At 46.9% G+C, this 22,788-nt stretch overlaps 1 protein-coding gene across 11 annotated transcripts in view; it reads left to right on the top strand.

Annotated features, from left to right (window-relative positions):
* Window positions 1-22,788, top strand: part of TENM4 (teneurin transmembrane protein 4) — a 628,724-nt gene that overhangs the window by 565,888 nt on the left and 40,048 nt on the right. For 8 of the 11 annotated variants that reach the window (XM_081909492.1, XM_081909496.1, XM_081909502.1 and 5 more), the window contains 6 exons: window positions 4,597-4,864; window positions 6,480-6,623; window positions 9,013-9,262; window positions 13,254-13,274; window positions 17,196-17,428; window positions 18,640-18,794. In XM_081909492.1, coding sequence (XP_081765618.1) covers window positions 4,597-4,864; window positions 6,480-6,623; window positions 9,013-9,262; window positions 13,254-13,274; window positions 17,196-17,428; window positions 18,640-18,794 — 1,071 coding nt within the window. The remainder of the gene's footprint in view (window positions 1-4,596; window positions 4,865-6,479; window positions 6,624-9,012; window positions 9,263-13,253; window positions 13,275-17,195; window positions 17,429-18,639; window positions 18,795-22,788) is intronic. The other 3 variants (XM_081909497.1, XM_081909499.1, XM_081909500.1) reach the window with 1 other exon arrangement.

A 22,788-nucleotide genomic window follows, 5' to 3' on the forward strand; every position in this document is an offset into this window, starting at 1 on the left:
CTGCAGACATGGCATGAAGGCTGGCAACCTCAACCCTGCCATGTGGGAATCCCTTGCAGACAGGTAAAAGGTAAAGGACCCCTGGACGGTTAACTCCAGTCAAAGGCGACTACGGGGTTGCGGCGCTCATCTCGCTTTCAGGCCAAGGGAGCCAGTGTTTGTCCACCGACAGCTTTCCAGGTCATGTGGCCAGCAGGACTAAACCGCTTCTGGTGCAACGAAAACCAGAGCACATGGAAATGCCATTTAACTTCCTGCCACAGCAGTACCTATTTATCTACTTGCACTGGTACACTTTCGAACTGCTAGGTTGGCAGGAGCTGGGACAGAGCAACAGTAGCTCACTCCGTTGCAGGGATTCGAACCGCCGACCTTCTGATCAGCAAGCTCAAGAGGCTCAGTGGTTTAGACCACTGCGCCACCCGTGTCCCTAAGTGAGGAGAACCTACTGGGTGTGTGGGTGGCCGGCAGGCCAACTCTAAGGAGAAACCTACCCACGTAACTCTTTCAGTTAGAAGAGAGGACTATTTGACTAGGTAAAAAGGTAAAGGACCCCTGGATGGCTAAGTCCAGTCAAAGGCGACTATGGGGTTGCAGCACTCATCTTGCTTTCAGGCCGAGGGAGCTTGCGTTTGTCCACAGGCAGCTTTCCGGGTCATGTGGCCAGCAAGACTAAACCACTTCTGGCGCAACGAAACACTGTGACGGAAACCAGAGTGCACAGAAACAACGTTTACCTTCCCGCTGGAGTGGTACCTATTTATCTACTTGCACTTTGAGGTGCTTTCGAACTGCTAGGTTGGCAGGAGCTGGGACAGAGCAATGGGAGCTCACCCCGTCATGGGGATTCGAACCGCCGACCTTCAGATCGGCAAGCCCAAGAGGCTGAGTGCTTTAGACCACTGCGCCACCCATGTCAGTGCCTGGCAGAGGTAGATTTAGGGGGTTCGCCTGCACTGGGCATGGAGCTGAGAGGGGGATTCTGCAGCAACGATGAACAATGGAAGGCATGAGGCAAGGGGGGCACCAAATTTTGTCACTACCTAGGGCGCCACAGAAATGTTAAAGCCCAAAGTCTGCCATGGCACCTGAAGACAGGCAGTCAAGATTGTGTATCCGCAGCGGCGACCAGAGGAGGAATGACCATGTGTGTTCCAAAGTGCTGCCATTTTGGAATTCCTTCCATCGTTTTGCTGCTCTTTGCTTTCTCCCACAACTGACCTTCGCTACCAGACATGGCAGTCGGGCAAGGAAGATGGGCCACAGCAATGCGAAGCAATAATTTAATAACACAGCATCAGGGCAAGATGTTGCAAACAACGCTTTCTCTCCATGCGAAGACAGATTGCATTAAAGGGCCACCTCCCCGTCCTCGGCTTGTAAGTGGCTGCGTTGTATTCCAGCATGCCTGGCAGATAAGCTTGTAAAATAAGTTTTTTTAAAAAAAAGACAAGTCCCCGGCTTTTCCCAGTTCTGTTGTTTCTTCTAGCTCATGCCCAGCAAGCTATGTAAATTGAAAAGACTGCATTCGGGGAAAGTAAATATGTATGAGATCAAGGAAACGGCACTATTAACTTTCCAGGTCTATCAGTTTGTCGAGAGATGCAAAAAAGCTCCGGGTTTATAAATTATCACTTCGGGGAAATATTTTGGGTCCTTGCCAGTAGCTCAAAGCAAGCCTTTTTTAACTATTTATTTATTTTCACAATTTAAAGTGGCTTGGGGGACAGATGAAAAATTAATCTTAAAAAAAAACAACTGGTACCATTTGCCTAATCAAAGAAATCTCCGTTGATAAAATATATGAGATTTAAGTCGACTAATCAATGAATTGCTCAAGTTTACATGAATCTGAATGCATGAAAAAACAATAGCTCATATGATACGTATTTTTATAATTTGGAATATTTAATGTGATTGGATTGAATTGTTAAAATGGAAAATTTAATTAACATTATTTTTAAAAAAGAAAATAAAAAACAATAGCTCAAAAGGGGGGAAGACATTGTTTTATTTCTTTCTAAGTTACGCATATGTATCACACAGCCGGCACTATGTAAGAAAAGGCATTTTCTATCAGTGGGTCATGCTGTGTGAAGCATCAATTATTCCTGAGTCACCAGTGATTCCCTAACTTTTTGCAATGTATCCTCTCCCACACACCCACACCCACACACATAATCTAAGACCCTGCATTGGAAATGTGCACCAGAGATAGCCAACTTGGTGCCCTCCCGATGTGATTGGACTACAACACCCATCAGCCCAGACTGTTGGCCATGTTGACTAGGGATGCTGGGAGTTAGAAGTCCCAGTACCATTTGGAGAGCACTGGATTGGCTACCCTGTCTGCCTTCTGATCAAATAGAAATGTTTGCTGCGGCAATCCTTTTCGTTGGTATCCGTCTGTCCCGAGAGACAACGGAGTGTGCCTCGGGGGGCGAAGTTAAACTGCTGTGTTAGTGGCATATTATTTGATATTACCAGCTGAAGAAGGCGTTTACTCCGAAACAGGGCCCTGTCCTGGTCACCACTACTGAGTCGTACATCTGATTCACACTCCGGATACTTCTTTTTGGCCCTATTTGATTCTTTATTCTTTATTCTGAATTTATATAATATGGACTCTTTTTGATTGCCATTGAGACTTGTATGAAACAATTGTTGTGTACTGGTATTTAATGTACCTTTATACTATATCACTGCATATTTGAAACTACATTATTTCTGCACTTAAACGTTTTATTTAAATTTACTATTATCTTAAAACTGTTGCACTTACACGTTGTGTTTAAATTTACTATCAGTTTTAAACTGTTATTCTTAGCAGAATATACACGTTTTTCTTTTCAACTCTCGAGTAGGAATTATTCCTTATATTGAAACTTTTGGCCAGAGCTCTTGGTATATCCTTTTCAGTGTTAGTGGCACCGACATGATATCCCTGGAGTGTTTATTGAGGTCCTCGGCTGCCGATATGACAAGACACACACCCCTCGGCCTCGTTGATGTGGTCCAAAGGAAAGCAGAGCAAGGCGTTTGGCACCAGTTTGGCTGCAGGAGTTGCCGGAAGGAAGCATACAAGACGCCGTCCAAATGCCTTAGGGACTCCACTCCAGATTTGTGTAGGTTTATTCCTTAGGCCTGTTGACTTCGTCCATGGAGCTTTTTTGGCAGGGATACTGGAGTGGCTTGCCAGTTCCTGCTCCAGGTGGATCACATTTGGTCAAAACTCTCCACTATGACCTGTCCATCTTGGGTGGCCCTGCACAGCATAGCTCATAGCTTCTCTGAGTTATTCAAGCCCCTTTGCCACGGCAAGGCAGTGATCCATGAAGGAGGATCTTTGCCAACAAAGATCTGCCAACAAAGGTCCGTATAGTTAAAGCCATGGTTTTTCCAGTAGTGATGTATGGAAGTGAGAGTTGGACCATAAAGAAGGCTGATCGCCGAAGAATTGATGCTTTTGAATGATGGTGCTGGAGGAGACTCTTGAGAGTCCCATGGACTGCAAGAAGATCAAACCTCTCCATTCTAAAGGAAATCAGCCCTGAGTGCTCACTGGAAGGACAGATCCTGAAGCTGAGGCTCCAATACTTTGGCCACCTCATGAGAAGAGAAGACATCCTGGAAAAGACCCTGATGTTGGGAAAGATGGAGGGCACAAGGAGAAGGGGACAACAGAGGACGAGATGGTTGGACAGTGTTCTTGAAGCTACTAAAATGAGTTTGACTAAACTGCGGGAGGCAGTGGAAGACAGGAGTGCCTGGTGTTCTCTGGTCCATGGGGTCACGAAGAGTTGGACACAACTAAACGACTAAACAACAACAACAATTCCTTAGGGTCCTGAACCACCTTCTGGGGAAGACCATTCCACTGTCAAACAGCTCTTACTGTCAGAAAGTCCTTCCTGGTGTTCGTTTTGGATCTCCCTTATTGTAGCTTGAAGGCACCGGTTCACATCCTACCCTCCAGAGCAGGAGAAAACAAGCTCACCTTGTAGAAGGAGCATTGTCCTCAAGAAATCTTGAAGCCTTGAACAAACGAAAACAAATGCTTCTGGATCTTCAGGTCACTAGAACAAAATTCCCCGCTGATCACAGGGACGCTGTTAGATCTGTTGTGTGTGTTCATGCAAATAAAGACATCTGTTATGATTCATGGTGCCATGATGGTTTTATATATATAGATAATTTTTGCAAGTGTATGTTTTTAAAACCTTTATGTTGTCTTTTAAATTGTTGCAACCCTTTGTGGGACCTTAGAGTGAAGGGCATGTTGATAATAATGATATCACAGTTTTGTTTATACCAACTAAGAAGTCCTGCTGAGTTCAAGGTATGGATGGATAAGATTGCAGTCTGAGAGTGATGAGCATCTCTTAGCTTCCAAAAACAAGCTTATAAATTATTTTTACTTATCGGTGCGTCTTATCGTGGGTGTATAAAACCAGAGTTCTATCCGTGAAATCAGTTTTCTTTCTTCTTTTTAAGAAACGCACATAAACATCTCATAAATCGCAGCTCTGCGTATGTTTCTTTACCTGCTTGGTATGTGATATAATAACACACTTTGGTGTGATGCTTTTTTTCCAGGCCTTGCAAGAAGAGATTAAAATCTCGGGCAGCAAAATCAAGCTGAGCTACCTGAGCAGCCGTACGCCCGGCTACAAATCGGTCCTGAGGATCAGCTTGACCCATCCTACCATCCCGTTCAACCTCATGAAAGTCCATCTCATGGTAGCTGTAGAGGGACGCCTGTTCAGGAAGTGGTTTGCTGCCGCCCCGGATCTGTCCTACTACTTCATCTGGGACAAGACTGACGTCTACAACCAGAAGGTGTATGGGTTGTCGGAGGCCTTTGGTAAGAGCTTGCTCTCCATCCCGTATCACATGAGCTTGCCCATCCATTCAATTGGCTGATGCCCTTTTGTACCTCCCACCACCATCTGGCAGACAGGAACACGCTAGAGCAGGCATAGGCAAACTCGGCCCTCCAGATGTTTTGGGACTACAACTCCCATCATCCCTAGCTAACAGGGCCAGTGGTCAGTGATGATGGGACTTGTAGTCCCAAAACATCTGGAGGGCTGAGTTTGCCCATGCCTGCGCTAGAGGGCTTTTGCCGTCACTGCTCCTGAACTGCGGAACTCCTTGCCCGAGGACATCCACCCGGCTCCCACCTTTTCAATTTCTTGGCACTTCTAAATACCATTTTATGTTTTGCATGCCTTCGGCCCAGCTCATAATTCATTATTATTATTATTATTTTCCCCTGGCTCTTTTTGGGTGTGTGATTTATTCTTTTTAATCTGCTGCTCCTTGTTCTTCTTTGCTTGGCTTGGTTTTGGGGAGGGCTGATTGCTTTTAAAGGTCTGGTGTAAATCACTTCCAGGGTTTCTGTGATGGCAGGAGGGAAAGGTTGTTGTTGATGGTGACAGTCCCGCCCCCATCAAGCTGGAGAACGGGAGTGGGCTGGAGAATCTTAGTTGCTTCCTCCCTTCCAAGTGGAAAAAGCTGGGCCAGCCTACATCCACGACTTAAGCAATTATCATGGGCAGAGCAAGGAGTATTGCTCAGCCTGCTTTTTTTACCATTTGCTGGGAACCGCAGGTAGGGAGCATGTGGCTGGCCACTGTGATAACAAGATACCGGGCTAGATCTGCCTTGGGCCTGATCCTGCAGCAACTTCCTTCTTCCCTTACACTCCATAACTGGGGTACCTTCTGTTGCCCCCAGACAAACATCAGCCTCCAGGCCCTGAGAGAGAGAGAGTAAGGAGCTTTCCCTCACTGCTTAATCTACCGTATTTTTTGCTCTATAAGACTCACTTTTTCCCTCCTAAAAAGTAAAGGGAAATGTGTGAGCCTTATGGAGCGAATGCAGGCTGTGCAGCTATCCCAGAAGCCAGAACAGCAAGAGGGATTGCTGCTTTCACTGCGCAGCGATCCCTCTTGCTGTTCTGAGATTCAGAATATATTTTTTTCTTGTTTTCCTCCTCCAAAAACAAGGTGCGTCTTGTGGTCTGGTGAGTCTTATAGAGCGAAAAATACGGTACATGTGGATTGTCCTAAAACACAGCATGTTCTCTTTCTGCGTTTAGTTCTTTCTCCTCCTATCCTGCATCAGTGGACATCTCTGCCCACTAAAGCAGAAAAAAGGCGCAAAATGCAAATCAGAAGACCTTGAGCATTCCGTGTCTAATAAACACGTCCCTGATCCGGCCGTTTTAAAATCATTAGCGCATTTGTTCAACACCTCTTACTACGCTGACCTTTTTTATAATGCTCCGTAGCCTTTAAAAAGGGATGCTCTGCATGGATGTGACGATGTTTCAAATAAGTAGCTGCTGTAGCCTGCAGAAATCCCCTTCTCGCCAACCCGGAGCCCCCAATTAGAAACCTCCGTTCGATGCTGAGTGTGCACTTCTAAGGCCATTACGCTGCTGGTCTCCATTTCTCTCTGTCTCTCCCTCCCAGTTTCGGTGGGCTATGAATACGAATCGTGTCCGGACCTGATCCTGTGGGAGAAGCGAACGGCGGTGCTTCAAGGTTACGAGATCGACGCTTCCAAACTCGGAGGGTGGTCTCTGGACAAGCACCATGCCCTCAACATCCAGAGCGGTGCGTCGGTCTTCTTGGCCCCTGTTTCCTTCTCCTCTCCACGCCGCCCCAACTTGCAAATAATAAAAATAGCACAGGGGTTGACACAGTTGCACGGCAAGCGGTAGCTTGATCGCCATTAATAATTCAGCCCAAACGAGAGAGGGGGGCGCGCACCCAAAGTGTGCGCGCACACATACATTGCTAACAAATTATTAATTGCAACCTACATATGGTGCCAACCTCTTTGGGTGTGCGTTCGGGGAGCAACTGGCCTCTGCAAATCCCTTGCAAGCATTTTCCTTCTGGCAGAGATTGCCCCGAGTGCCGCCCTCCTTCTAGAGTAAGCGTTTGAATTCTGGTGCGTCTGGGATGAGCAGGAGAAATCCAGGCACATAGATTTCCCTGGATTTCCTCTGCTCATGACATGCAGGTGCGTCCTTTAGAGGAGCTGCGTTCCAAAGAAGCCTGAGGGAAGCCTGCGTTGCAAAGAAGCCTGAACTAGAGGGTGGTAGATCACAGCAGGACAGTAAGGGATCTGTCCTGGGAGATCTAGCAGAGCTGTTGTTTCCTGCGTGGCTGGTGGCTCACTAACACATAACTAAAAAAGGTAAAGGGACCCCTGACCATTAGGTCCAGTCGTGGCCAACTCTCGGGTTGCGGCACTCATCTCACTTTACTGGCCGAGGGAGCCCGAGTACAGCTTCCGGGTCATGTGGCCAGCATGACTAAGCTGCTTCTGGCGAACCAGAGCAGCGCACGGAAACACCTTTTACCTTCCCACCAGAGTGGTACCTATTTATCTACTTGCACTTTGATGTGCTTTCGAACTGCTAGGTTGGCAGGAGCAGGGACTGAGCAACAGGAGCTCACCCCGTCGCGGGGATTCGAACCGCCGACCTTCTGATCAGCAAGTCCTAGGCTCTGTGGTTTAACCCACAGCGCCACCCACGTCCCAACACATAACTAGAGTGGGCCAATAGAGGCTCCTGACCTTGACAGAGGAGCAGAAGGTACTAAAAATGAGATTTTTGAAGGATCACCCATTATGTCATGTTTCCTTTTGACTTGGTCAAAATTGGTCGTGTTTTTAAAGATGTTTAATGAAAAAGTACTATTACTACAGTCGTACCTTGGTTTTTGAACAGCCTAGTTCTCGAACATGTTCCAGTTTGTGAACTATTTTTGGAAGCCAAACATCCAATGGGGCTTCTGTGGCTTCTGATTGGCTGCAGGAGCTTCCTGTAGCCAATCAGAAGCCGCGCTTTGGTTTTGGAAGTCGAGCAGACTTCCGGAACGGATTCCGTTCGACTTCCGAGGTATGACAGTATTATTATTATTAGTAGTAGTAGTAGTATACCACCTTTCATCTGAAGATTTCAGAGCGGTTCACAAAATAAAAACACAAATAAAAAAATAAGAACAAAAACAAAGCAAACTAATAATGCCCCCTTCCATCCCACAAGCATATTTAAAAGGACATAGAGTGTTAATCAGGGATGCGGCTGGCGCTGTGGGTTAAACCACAGAGCCTAGGACATGCCGATCAGAAGGTCGGCTGTTCGAATCCCCGCGACGGGGTGAGCTCCCGTTGCTCGGTCCCTGCTCCTGCCAACCTAGCAGTTCGAAAGCACGTCAAAGTGCAAGTAGATAAATAGGTACCGCTCCTGCGGGAAGGTAAACGGCGTTTCCGTGCACTGCTCTGGTTCGCCAGAAGCGGCTTAGTCATGCTGGCCACCTGATCCGTAAGCCGTACGCCAGCTCCCTCGGCCAATAAAGCAAGATGAGCACTGCAATCCCAGAGTCGGTCACGACTGAACCTAATGGTCAGGGGTCCCTTTACCTTAGAGTGTTAATCAGCCAAAAGAATGCTTTTGCCTGTCACCTAAAGGTGTTCTGCCAGGTGAGCCTCCCTTGGGAGAGCATTCCACAAACGGAGAGCCACCGCAGAAAAGACCCCGTTATCATGTTGCCACCTTCCAGACATCTCGTGGAGACGGCATACGAAAATTAGTTCCTATCTTGCTCTGAGGCTTGGTATAGGAAGTAGGTAAGGCAAGGGAGTATCGCTGTCAGAAACTGAAGGGGTAACAGGAAGAGGCTGGGACAGATAGAATCCAGAAGCAGAAGCTGAAACAGGAGGAGAGAGGAGCGGAGACAGGCACATCAGCATAGTCTCAGATTGCTTGGGAAGGGCCCAGGAGAGGAGGAGTTTTAGGCATCCGTTGGGGACCTTCAGCCTCCACATCTGTCTCCTGAGCAGATCTTGTTTCTTCCAGCAAAGAGTTAACTTCACTTGCACTGTGTGATTTATTGCTGGCTGGCTTCCCGACAGCTACCTTGGCTGCAGCCTCCAAACCCTTCGCAGTAGAGTCACCCCCTCTCTGTTTTGCTTTCTCTTGCTCTCCAGGTATCCTGCACAAAGGAAACGGGGAGAACCAGTTCATCTCCCAGCAGCCACCTGTCATAGGGAGCATCATGGGAAACGGCCGCAGGAGGAGCATCTCCTGCCCCAGTTGCAATGGCCTTGCCGATGGGAACAAGCTTCTGGCTCCTGTTGCCTTGACTTGCGGCTCGGACGGAAGCCTTTACGTCGGGGACTTCAACTACATCCGCAGAATCTTCCCCTCCGGAAACGTCACCAACGTACTGGAATTAAGGTTAGGAAGGGATAGATCTGTCTATTACTGTGTCTCTTTATCATTTGTGCATCCATTTAATAATAATAATAATAATAATAATAATAATAATAATAATAATAATAAATTATTATTTATACCCCGCCCATCTGGCTGGGTTTCCCCAGCCACTCTGGACGGCTTCCAACAAAATATTAAAATACCGTAATGCATCAAACATTAAAAGCTTCCCTAAACAGAGCTGCCTTCAGATGTCTTCTAAAAGTCTAGTAGTTGTTCTTCTCTTTGACATCTGGTGGGAGGGCTTTCCACAGGGCGGGTGCCACTACTGAGAAGGCTCTCTGCCTGGTTCCCTGTAACTTGACTTCTCAAAGTGAGGGAACCACCAGAAGGCCCTTGGCACTGGACCTCAGCGTCTGGGCAGAATGATGGGGGTGGAGACACTCCTTCAGATACACTGGACCGAGGCTGTTTAGGGCTTTCAAGGTCAGCACCAACACTTTGAATTGTGCTCGGAAAAGTACTGGGTCCATTTCATCTCATTTTTATGCTAAACTATAGTTTTTCTTTTAAGCAACCCAAACAAAGATCCATGTTTTAAATGCATATTTTCTCTCTCTCGAAATGTGCATTTCTAAACGTATTTTATCCTAAAATCCAGAGAAGTGCAGAATCCGAGAGACTGTGACAACACTGCCTGCACATTCAAAATCTGCAAAGAGCCAGTTCCACAAGCCCCCCAGTTCTGATAGCCAGCTTGAGCTCCGACTATTGTGGGATCCAGTAGCTAAGTGAGATCAAAACTTTGCAATGAAAGGACGGACAGGGCAAATGGGGCACAGGGAAGGTTTTGCCTGAGAAGCTGAGCATCTCCTTGGCGGCTCTTCTGCTGCCCACGCTGCAAAATTAACATGCAGCCCCAAGGAAATGTCTAATATTGGAAGGGTAGCAGGGGTAATGGGAACATTAGAGAGTCATTCATAAGTAGGACAGCGAGTTAGCTGTGATTTATAGGTCCCAAACCTTCCTGAAGCTGCCTTCTTCTTCTTGGCCGTCCTATCAACTCCCTGCAGAACAGGAACAAGTTGGATGGGACAGTGCAAGCCAATGAAGAGCTCTATGGATAATAATAATAATAATAATAATAATAATAATAATAATAATAATAATAATAATAATAATTTTTATTTATACCCCGCCCTCCCTAGCCAAGGCCGGGCTCAGGACGGCTAGCAAGCAATAATAAAAACAAGTTGAATGAATACAACTTAAAAACAAGATTAAAATACAACATTAAAATATTGAAACATCAAAATATTAAAATGAAATGAAAAGAAAAAAGAAAGAGGGGGAGGGAATCAAATTGGCTCCAAGCGGAACAACTCTGTCTTACAGGCCCTGCGGAAAGAAATCAGATCCCGCAGGGCCCTGGTCTTATGAGACAGAGCGTTCCACTAGGCTGGGGCCAGAGTTGAGAAAGCCCTGGCTCTGGTTGAAGCTAATCTAACTTCCTTAGGGCCCGGGACCTCTAGGGTGTTGCTATTTATGGACCTTGAGGCTCTCCGTGGGGCATACTGGGAGAGGCGGTCCCGTAGGTACGAGGGTCCTAGGCCATGAAGGGCTTTAAAGGTTAAGACCAGCACCTTGAACCTGACCCTGTACTCCACAGGGAGCCAGTGCAGCTGCAAAAGCACTGGGTGAATATGCTCCCATGGCAGAGACCCCATGAGGAGCATCGCTGCAGCATTCTGCACCCACTGGAGTTCAGTAAGTTCATAGAAGCAGGCAGGAAGCCTCTTTAGGGATTTGAGGGTGGGCTTTCTGCCGTCCGACATAATGGAAAGGTGACCTGCCATTGGAAGGAATTCTCCCCCTGTGTGCTTCCCCTGTGTCCATATTAGTGGAATGGCAACAGCGCTGAGAAGCTGCCAGAAAGATCTGTCCTTGACTCCCGCGACTGTCTCAAAAACGCAAGCCTTAGAGGGTTGGGTTCCAATATTGCACAGCAGCAGAATCCAGCGCAACAGTTGTGCTTTGCAGAAACTCCTTGCACGAGTGTTTGTGCAACCTGCTGTTGCGTTCTCTTCGTGCAACAACATCCCAGCAGAGCAAGTAGTACACTTAAGGTGGCTTTAGTGTAGCACTAATGCAACCCATAATGTCCACACATCTAGAGATTGTGAAAGGGTTCGTTCCAAGCCTACCTTCGCTTTGAGTCTGGTGCTTCTAAAGAAATTAGTCCAAACCAGACAGGAGCCTACTTCCAAATTTCCTTTCCTAAGCACTCAAGATCCAAAAATTCTGGAAAGGAAGTGTTGCAGTCTTTTCCCACAGCCCAATTTCAAGCTTACTTCCTTAGTTAGCATTTAAAAAATAATAATGCAGGGACAAAATTGCAGGCACATTAAGTGGTATAAAACCACTTTGAATATGGTGTTATTAAGCATCCAGTGTTCAGGACCTGGGACTCTTAGAAACAAAAAATCTGGACTGAGACTGCTTTGGGTAAAGAGGTTTGCTTTAGAATAGTTTCCTTGCCCATGATTCCATGCAAACTGCAGCTCTTCCTACCATAATTCTCTGTAAATCCTGGGGTGGACTAGCCTATGCTTTGCTCAGGTCTGGTCTGGATCAATCCTGGTCTAGACTTTACAAAGCCATTCCTAAATCAGATGAGATCATATCAGGGAAGAAGGCGCCATGTTCAGTGGGAGAGACATGCTCTACGTGCAATAGGTCCCAGCGTCAGTCTCCAGCATCACTCCTTCCAGGTAGGCAGCAAGTGTGAGAAAGACCCTGGGGAGCTGTTGCCAGTCAGAGCAGACAACACTGGTCTAGGTGGGCAAATAGTCTTAATCACTTTAAAGGCAACCTTCTGCCCAGCCCAGCCCCGCCCCCCAAATCCTTTCCCAGATCCTCAGAAGAACAACTTACTTCCTTGCCTCCGAAGAAGGCATACTCTGGTATGAAAGCAAGCCGTTTCTGTTCCTTTTGTGCTTAAACACCCAAGGATCAAGGAATTATTCAAGGCCCACAGACTGGCTGGTCTCGGCTAATGGCCATCCAGGGAAACTCTGGCTTTTTGGAGAGCGCAAACATTTTTTTAAAACTCTGTGCCTTTTTCAAAGCACCTTCCCTTGGAGGTGACTGCCATTTCAGTGGGGTTTCTTTGTGGGGGGCCCTGTTTTCCAGAGGGCTGTAAAACGGGGTTTCGGAAAAGGTTGCCGCGAGGGAAGGTTTGTAACTTTTGTTCGGGAACAATGAGAAGAACAAAAAGCAGCCTCAACATCAGCGCGGCTCTCCCCTCTCTCTCTCTCCTGCGGCTGCTTTTTGAGCCTTGCTCAAACATTTATTTTTTTTTAACACACCGACGTACGTTGTTGCCCTCAACGCTGCAGCTGCTAAATTGCCTTCCTGTAAAATAGAAGAAGCACGCTGACCGGTGGTACGAACACGAATGCTCACAGTATGGGGCCTGTTTGCACAGCTGTTCTGTGCATTCACGAGGACACGGCGGTGAAAGGGGAAAGGCACCCGGTCCACCATGTGCAAGGAGGGCTGTGTGAGTTGTCCCTAAAGCGCCAGGGAGATCTGTCTCGAGAAACAACATCTCGAGACGGAGGCGACCGTGGGAAACGCGGACCCCATGACATCTGCTCTGCATCCCTCTGTACCTAAGCTGCAGCTCCAAAGGCACCCAGGAGATCACTTTCTCTCCTCCGGCCCCCCAGTGATGGGCAGCAGCAACGTATAAGGCAGCTCCTCTGACAAGTAATCTCCATTATGAAATGTATCAGTGTCAGGCTTGCTAAATCTTTATTTATTATTGCCTTGTACAATGTGGTTGTTACTGTCAAGTTTTCAGCCTGCTAATAATGCTTCGGAGCTCAGCCGCTAACCTCTCTCTCCTCTCTCTCTCTCTCTCTCTCTCTCTCTCTCTCTCTCTCTCCTCCTCCTCCTCCTCCTCCTCCTCCTGTCTTGTTCTTCTTCTGCTTTCCTGCTCTTCTGTCAGAAATAAAGATTTCAGACATAGGTAAGCCAACAAGCGGACAACCGTCGCTTTCTCTCCCTTCCTCCGTTGCGTGTTCTCTCTCGTTTATTACTTCTTGCCTGTTGAGCTATATGTAGATGGTTGGGGTTTTTTAACATGGTGTATGGATTATTTGTCAAATGATATTTTATTGCTAGATGCCACACACACACAAATTACAGTGGATGCTCGGCTTGCGAACGTGATCCGTGCGGGATGCACGTTCACAACCCGCAGCGGTGCATCTGTGCATGTGCAGGTTGCGATTCAGCGCTTCTGCGCATGCGCGATTCAGCGCTTCTGCGTATGCGCGGTGGCCGAAACCCAGAAGCAACCCGTTCCGGTACTTCTGGGTTTCGGCGGTCCATAACCTAAAAAAACGCAGCCTGAAGCATCTGTAACCCGATGACTGTACAGACGAAACAAAGAGGAGTAGAGAAATGCATGCAGGATAACTAGCCAAAATGGTTGTATTCTGCCTCCACTATTGGAGGTGTTTTGGCTCTGAATACCACTTGCTGCCCATCTCAAGTGGAAGGAGTGCTCATGTCTGGCTTTCCATTGACATCTGGTTGACCATTGTGAGGACAGGATCCTGGACTAGATGGGCCATTTGGTCTGATCCAACAGGGCATTTTTTTATATTCCTAGGTACTTTTCTAAAATCATGCCCAGGACATGCCAAGATGATGCGCTTTCTGCACTTCAATGGTCTTTTCTGCCGGAGAGAAATGTTTGGAAGAGAGATCTCTTACTCTCTGGTAGCAGAGTTAAGCACAATGGCGATTGCTCCAAACACATTAGAACTTGGTTAGATCTACATCTGCCCTCATCCACCCATAAATGGACATTCCCCACAAAAATACCTAGGTTAGAATAAATCACAGAGATTTCAGACTGCTTTGGGTATCAAAATGTTGCATTTGTTTACGACGTTGTTGTATGGGAATCCAGATGTCTTAAACCACTTATGCAGGGAAGGGAATCCGACTTTCCTAGCACAAATAAATATTTGTTGTTGCTGGGGGTGGGGAATATGATCCTCTGTTGTGTGTGTGTATGTGTGTGGTGCTTGTGTGCCTATTGAGACATAAATGGGAAAATATTTTCAAGGGAGGCCCGTCCCACCAAAGCCTCGCTTACTGGGGTCGGGTGCGGCACCCACAGGGTCGTCGCCCCACAGGATTTTGCCACCCAAGGCAGCTGGTTCATTCCACCCCATATGCAGGCCAGACCTGAGGGTTTTGGTCCCCCATAGTTACATAAAAATGTGGCCGAACTCCTTTTCCTTTTTTAAACTCTGCGCTGATTGAAATTTGGTCGGGCAGCCAGATCAAATTAACTCAAGAGGTGGACCTGGCCCGTCGGCAACTACCTGCCCGTCACTTTTCTGAGGTGAGGTGAAAAATGCTTTTTCTAGAAGGCCGCCAGGGGAGACTTGCCGGCACCTGTCACTCCTCCACACCTGAAGTGGTTAGAGGGGTCACATTGTCCAAATTGTCTGTGTGTCATTGTGTGTAAATCACGGCCTCGTCCAATTTGACGAGAGGCTCCTCGGAAAGTGCTTTTGAAAGTCTTGGAGGCGAACGAGGTGCTGGGGAATGTCAGCCGGTGGTTATTAATGCCTCTCCGGCCCACCTCCGGTGATTATGAGCCGCTCAAGAGCTGACTGACATTCAGCCGAGCCTTGCTGGAGAAGAGCGGCAAACTCTTGGGGGCCTGATAAAAATGGATGGCGGATTCCCACAGGGCACCTTCCCCCCAACACACGGACACACAAAGTGGATTCTCAGGTTGAGTGACGGGCGGGTAAATGAAATAATACCCTGCCAGTTTGCTGTCATCGAGAAGGAATACAGATGGAGCCCAAACTGCCATCCCGAGTCGCTGAAGGTCAGAGTATTTTATTTAGCAAGAATCAGTGTCATCGTGCGCAGATGAAATCTGCTCAGACTTTAATAAGGTAAAATCACAGGGGGATATTCTGGGATAAATCAGATAGGTCTTCCCACAAACAACCCTCTCTTCTGCCCAGCTCCCTCGCTCTATGGAAAAGGTACTAAGTTAATTCAATAGGCAGGGCAGAGGAGAGGTGTTATTATATATATATATATATTACAAATTGAGGGATGCAGAGCATTTGGGAGACAGGTGAGAGAAAAGGGCAAGGTTACGTAAAATGGCCGTTTCAAGCAAGGTGCATGGCATGAGACTTGAATGAGCCAGGTGGGACGCTAGCTAGGTAAGTAATTTGTAACATGTTCTTTGGGTGGGTTTTGTTTTCGTTTTTACAAAATTAAGGCAGTGGCCGGACTTGCGTGCCATGATAGGCCAGGGTCCCTGACTGAGGCCTCATCTGCACTATAGATTTAAAGCAGTATCGTGGCACTTTCAACAGCTGTGGATTCCTCCAAAGCAGGGGTTAGCAAACTTTTTCAGCAGGGGGCCGGTACACTGTCCCTCAGACCTTGTGGGGGGCCGGACTATATTGGGTGGGGGGTGTAAATGAACGAATTCCTATGCCCCACAAATAACCCAGAGATGCATTTCAAATAAAAGCACACATCCTACTCATGTAAAAACACCAGGCAGGCCCCACAAATAACCCATAGATGCATTTTAAATTAAATGGCACATTCTACTCACGTAAAAGCATGCTGATTCTTGGACCGTCCACGGGCCAGATTTAGAAGGCGATTGGGCCGGATCCAGCCCCCGGGCCTTAGTTTGCCTACCTATACTCCAAAGAATCCTTGGACCTACGGTTTGCTAAGGGTTCTGAAAGTCACTGGGAGACTCTGGTTCCCCTCAATAAAGGGCTTATCCACACTTAATCTTTGTTCCATATTTCTAGACACAGGTTTGAGCTTCCCTGCCACTTCCCCCGCGAAAACCTGAATTGCCATTTGCTCCGATTCAGCAGTAGAGATCAGGATTTCTTGGGGAAAGTGGTGGGGTTAAACAAAACAAACCAAAACACGCTTGGAGATGAACCAGGAAAGTGTGGATCTGTGCCGAGCAAAATGTGAGGCGAAAGGTAAGTGTGGATGAGCCCATAATCTACAATTCTCAGAGATCTTCAGAAAGAGGGTTGGAGCAGGGAGGCTGGTTTCTCAGGGAGCAAAAAGCCACAATCCCATGTCTGGATGTACAGTGGTACCTCGGGTTAAGTACTTAATTCGTTCCGGAGGTCCGTTCTTAACCTGAAAATGTTCTTAACCTGAAGCACCACTTTAGCCTCCCGCTGCTGTCACACCGCCGGAGCACAATTTCTGTTCTCATCCTGAAGCAAAGTTCTTAACCCGAGGTAATATTTCTGGGTTAGCAGAGTCTGTAACCTGAAGCATATGTAACCCGAGGTACCACTGTAATAGGAAGCCAAGTGTAATGATAGCCTCCTAGTTTGTTTCACCTTCTTTCTCCAGGGAAAGAGCAAAGTGGGAAGGATCCAACACCACGCACTAACATGCATAATAAACCGAGGTTATTGTAATGTGTGAACACAGCCACTGGACTGGGCGCTCCACATAACTCTGTGAGCATCCCGCCCTCTGTCTAGTGACATAACCTCAAGGAATGAATAAGGATCAGATCAGAGCTACACACGAATAAAGTGAGACCTGAATCTCACAAGTCTCACTCTTGTGCCTCAGCTTTCAGGGGGAGGAGTCTGAAAAATATTGCATGGTACATAAGAGCCAAGTGTCAGGGGACAAAAGTTCATTGTTCCTCCTCCTCCAATAATGGGAGCACATTCTATCTTTGCCCTCAGGCAATGTGTGAGCTTCATTTGACATCGCCTGTATAGCCAAACCTGATTGGCTGCATGGTGCTGTGACATCATCGCACCTCCAGCGGGATTCCTGATTGTCGTCCTGCGAATGTAGGAACAAGTTCAATATCCCGCCTCCTTTGTTTTTGCAGCCATAGCCCCGCTCATAAGTATTACCTGACCACGGACCCCATTTCCGGATCCATCTACCTCTCCGACACCAACAGCCGCCGTGTCTTTAGAATCAAGTCGATCACCGTGGTGAAAGACGTTGTGAAGAACTCTGAGGTGGTGGCCGGAACAGGAGACCAGTGTCTTCCCTTTGATGACACCCGCTGCGGAGACGGGGGAAAAGCGACTGAGGCCACGCTCACAAACCCAAGGGGTAAGAAGGGCGGCCATTCCTTAGCAGAATGCGGTGGCTTCGAAACAGGCAGGTTGTGTTGACCTAGGAGGTTTTACTTTATAAAAATGGGGCAACCCAATGCCTTTGATCTTTAGCTGGCAGCGGTGCAGATGTAATTTTAGTTGGTGTATGTCAAGGGCTCAGCCAACCAGAGTTTGTCCACTTTCGAATTATCTCGTCACTACATGTAAAACAGTTGCTGTAAAAGTCCTTATCCCAGCCTTCCAGGAAGTGGGAGAATCTTTTAGGCTGCCCGCAGGCAACCTTGACAGGTGGGAGGGGCAGCCTCACCTGCCAATCACATGACATCATGTGATTGTGCCGTAGTTCCCTTGAGCCGTAGTTACGAAGTGCATGACAGCCATGCATTGATGCCAAAAACATTTTCGGAACAAACATGCATTTGTGTGTTGTTGTTGTTGTTTGTGTGTGTGTGTGTGTGTGTGTGTGTGTGTGTGTGTGGATAGATATAGATAGATTAGATAGATAGATAGAAGATAGATGATAGATAGATAGATAGATAGATAGATAGATAGATAGATAGATAGATGATAGATAGATGATAGATGATAGATAGATAGATAGATAGATAGATAGATAGATAGATAGATAGATAGATAGATAGATAGATGATAGATAGATAGATAGATAGATAGATAGATAGATAGATGATAGATGATAGATAGATAGATAGATAGATAGATAGATAGATAGATAGATAGATAGATAGATAGATGATAGAAAGATTTAGATAGATAGATATAGAGGGACGCGGGTGGTGCTGTGGGTTAAACCACAGAGCCTAGGACTTGCTGATCAGAAGGTCGGCGTTTCAAATCCCCGCGACAGGGTGAGCTCCCATTGCTCGGTCCCTGCTCCTGCCAACCTAGCAGTTTGAAAGCACGTCAAAGTGCAAGTAGATAAATAGGTACCACTCCGGTGGGAAGGTAAACGGCGTTTCCGTGTGCTGCTCTGGTTCACCAGAAGCGGCTTAGTCATGCTGGCCACATGACCCAGAAGCTGTACGCCGGCTCCCTCGGCCAATAAAGCGGGATGAGCGCCGCAACCCCAAAGTCGGTCACGACTGGACCTAATGGTCAGGGGTTCCTTTACCTTTACCTTTATAGATATATATATAGTGAATTTCTTTCTGCGCAGTTATCCAAGCTGGGTTTGTTTCCTCTTCGCAGGCATCACAGTCGACAAATTTGGGTTCATCTATTTTGTGGATGGCACCATGATCCGGCGCATCGATCAGAACGGGATCATCTCAACGGTGCTCGGTTCCAATGACCTAACATCCGCCCGGCCTCTGAGCTGTGACTCAGTCATGGATATATCCCAGGTATTTAAGGCCCCTTCATTCCTTCTCCACTGTCAAAACTGTGCGTCATCTGCCACGGCAGAACTTCTCCATCTCTTGTCTGGCAAGCCAATTACCTTTTCCTCCTCCAGGCACCTTTTCCTTTCAGGCTGCGCTGCCTCCCCGCATTCTGTTACAGCACCTTCTCGCTCAGAAGTTGGAATGTTTATGCATATTCTATCGTCGCCGTTTAGTAATTGCGGCAATGTGCAGAGCGTGCTAAAAACAACTAAACAGCAATTCAGAACAACTCCAAAAAATTTTTTAAAATAGAATATACATTTTTTTAAAGAAGATACAAAAAATTGAGGTTTTTCATCCAGCTGGAAAATCTTACTGATGCAGAGAAAAAACAGATACTGAGCATCTGTCATGTATCGACAGGAGTGCTTTTCCACATTTGCATTTGCAGCAGGCTTCTGACAGTGAGTCACCTTCTGAGTGTATAAAGCAAGCATCCCCAAACTTGGCCCTCCAGCTGTTTTGGGACTACAATTCCCATCATCCCTGACCACTGGTCCTGTTAGCTAGGGATGATGGGAGTTGTAGTCCCAAAACAGAGTTTGGAGGTGCCTGGTATACAGTCTTGAGTTACGTAAGACCTTTTATGTTAATATCAAAATCCTGAACTTGGCCTGGCAACAGATTGGCAGCCATTGCAACTACCACAAGCAAGGTGTATTTGCACCAGTTTGCCCCTTGATCTGCCCTAACTGGCCTGCAGACAGCCCCCAAGAGCAGCCCCACATGGAGGGCATTGCCGTCATCTGACCTTGAGGTTGCCAACACATGGGCAACTTTGGTGAAGCTATTGCGTGGCATCACTACAGCTCAATAGGAAACGCTTCCGCAAAGGTTCTCGTGGGCTGCCACAACTCTGCTCATTCCAAAGTATCCACCACGAATAAATCCTCTTCATTCCTGTCTCACGACCTTCCAATATCTTCATTTTTGGCCTCTGTCTGCACTGAAATCAGCATTCTGCAATGTTTTTGGAAAGAAGGTACATGGGAACTCTCAATCTGCGGTGCCCTCAAACTGCAGTAATGTAGGGAAACCGGATTATCCGGCTGAGTGCAGAGGTCTTCTGGGAGCGGAAACGGCCTGATTTGTCCCCTTATTCTCAAGCCACTTCCTGTGTTCCAAGCTGGGCTTTAAATGTCCCTTTTGACTCTAAGCACTCTGAACAGCGTCTTTGTCACATCGGAACAGCAACTGGCACACTGTGTGCACACAATCAATATTGTGGAACTGGAGACCTGCAAATATTTTGCTGGTTGTGTCAAATTCAAATGCATTTTTATTTCCTTTCCTTGAGTTCATCTTTTACCTGCATGGACCGTTCAGCTGCCTGTCCCCTAGTGTTCATGAAGTTGTTGTTGTTGTTTAGTCATTTAGTCGTATCCAACTCTTTGTGACCCCATGGACCAGAGCACGCCAGGCACTCCACCGCCTCCTGCAGTTTGGTCAAACTCATGCTGGTAGCTTCAAGAACACTGTAAGACAATCTCGTCCTCTGTCGTCCCCTTCTCCTGCTGCCCTCCATCTTTCCCAACATCAGGGTCTTTTCCAGGGAGTCTTCTCTTCTTATGAGGTGGCCAAAGTATTGGAGCCTCAGCTTCAGGATCTGTCCTTCCAGTGAGCACTCAGGGCTGATTTCCTTCAGAATGGATTGGTTTGATCTTCTTGCAGTCCATGGGACTCTCAAGAGTCTCCTCCAGACCATAATTCAAAAGCATCCATTCTTCGGTGATCAGCCTTCTTTATGGTCCAGCTCTCACTTCCAAACATCACTACTAGGAAAACCATAGCTTTTACTGTACGGACCTTTGTTGGCAAGGTGATGTCTCTGCTTTTTAAGATGCTGTCTGCTTTTTAAGATGCTGTCCAGCCATCTTGTCCTCTGAGAGCCAGTGTGGTGTAGCGGTTAAGAGCGGTAGTCTCGTAATCTGGGGAACCGGGTTCGCTTCCCTGCTCCTCCACATGCAGCTGCTGGGTGACCTTGGGCCAGTCACACTTCTTTGAAGTCTCTCAGCCCCACTCACCTCACAGAGTGTTTGTTGTGGGGGAGGAAGGGAAAGGAGAATGTTAGCCGCTTTGAGACTCCTTAAAGGGAGTGAAAGGCGGGATATCAAATCCAAACTCTTCTTCCTCTTCTCTTCTTCTTTGTCTAGGTTTGTCATTGCTTTTCTCCTAAGAAGCAGGCGTCTTTTAATTTCGTGACTGCTGTCACCCTCTGCAGTTATCATGGAGTGCAAGAAAGTAAAATCTCTCACTGCCTCCATTTCTTCCCCTTTTATTAGCCAGGAGGTGATGGGCCCAGTGGCCATGATCTTAGTTTTCTTGATGTTGAGCTTCAGACCATATTTTGCGCTCTCCTCTTTCACCCTCATTAAAAGGTTCTTTAACTCCTCCTCACTTTCTTATTTGTCTTGTTTACTTTTCGCCTGCAACAGCTTTTGCCAACCTGGGCCTTCCAGAGATTTTGAACTGCTGCTCCCATCGCCGCCAGCCAGCAGGTCAGATCTGATGTTGTAATCTAAACATCTGGAAGACACCAGGTTGGGGAAATTGTTCCGTAGTAACGAAAAAGCCCATTACTATCTCTTGTTCAGGTTTTCCCCTCACCTTCCTTTCTCATTCTCTACCTTCTCGGACTCCTCTTTTTCTTTCCTCCTCTGCCTCCTTGGCTTGTTGTTGTTTAGTCGTTTAGTCGTGTCCGACTCTTCGTGACCCCATGGACCAGAGCACGCCAGGCACTCCTGTCTTTGAGAACACTGTCCAACCATCTCATCCTCTGTCTTCCCCTTCTCCTTGCGCCCTCCATCTTTCCCAACATCAGGGTCTTTTCCAGGGAGTCTTCTCTTCTCATGAGGTGGCCAAAGTATTGGAGCCTGAGCTTCTGGCTTAGATGAGCCTTTTCCAGCTGCCTTCTGACTTTATCCCCATTTCCTTTGCCATCTAAGTCTCTGTCTTTTACCACCTGCCTTCCAGTCGTGGAAGAGGATTCATCTCAAGCCATTTCCCTTTTCCAGCCACTGAACTGCTTTGTCAACATTCCGCCCTCAGAATATGAGCATTCTCTGACATCACTGCAGCTCAGCCAATGGCTAAGAGACTACTGCAGTTGGCAATTTGTGTCAGAGAGAGAGAGAGAGAGAGAGAGAGAGAGAGAGAGAGAGAGAGAGAGAGAGAGATGAATCAATATATGATAGTATAGTCCAATGGTTGTCATTAATTTAATTTGATTTTGAATTGATTTAAAAATGAATTGATTTTAGAATGCTGTGTTGCTTTTCTAGTTGTTAGCCGCTCTGAGCCCAGCTTCAGCTGGGGAGGGTGGGATATAAATAATTTATTATTATTATTATTATTATTATTATTATTATTATTATTAGGAGTCAGCATATACATCGCAATGCAGCCTAAATTCAAAATGGCTTCAGGTCTTCCATTACATACACAATTCATTTGCTCATCAGAAGTACTTTTTCTTTCCGTATGTGTCGGAGACTTCCTAAATTGGACACAGTGCATTTTGCAATGGGACTGGTTCAAATTAATATCTCGGAAACAGTGGTTGAAGTCTGTTCTGCCCAAATTATCAACAGCAGGAAAACGAAGAATCTTGAATTGCTTCAGATTGCAAATGGCTTTCATGCTGGGCTTTTTCAGTCCAGCTGCTCAATTTTTATTTTTATTTTTTTATATAGGAAAAAAAATCTATTTTGACACCTGCATTTCTTAGCACAAGGTAGGCAAACTGATGCTGCTCAGGGCTCGGTTTTCAGGAGCACTGTCCGTCCCGATAATCAGCACCAGCCTGGAGCCATAACCTCTAAATCTGCCAGGGGTTGCACGCCTCAAATAATTATTATTACGGCTTGGGGGATGAAACTTTGTTCTGCGGAACCACAGTTCCTAGCTGGAAAGCCTGAGCGCTGTAAGTTAGGCACAATGGAAGTCAATGGGGTTT

The sequence above is a fragment of the Podarcis melisellensis genome (genome assembly GCF_964234715.1).
Source record: "Podarcis melisellensis genome assembly, chromosome: 4".
NCBI classification, from domain to species: Eukaryota; Metazoa; Chordata; class Lepidosauria; order Squamata; family Lacertidae; genus Podarcis; species Podarcis melisellensis.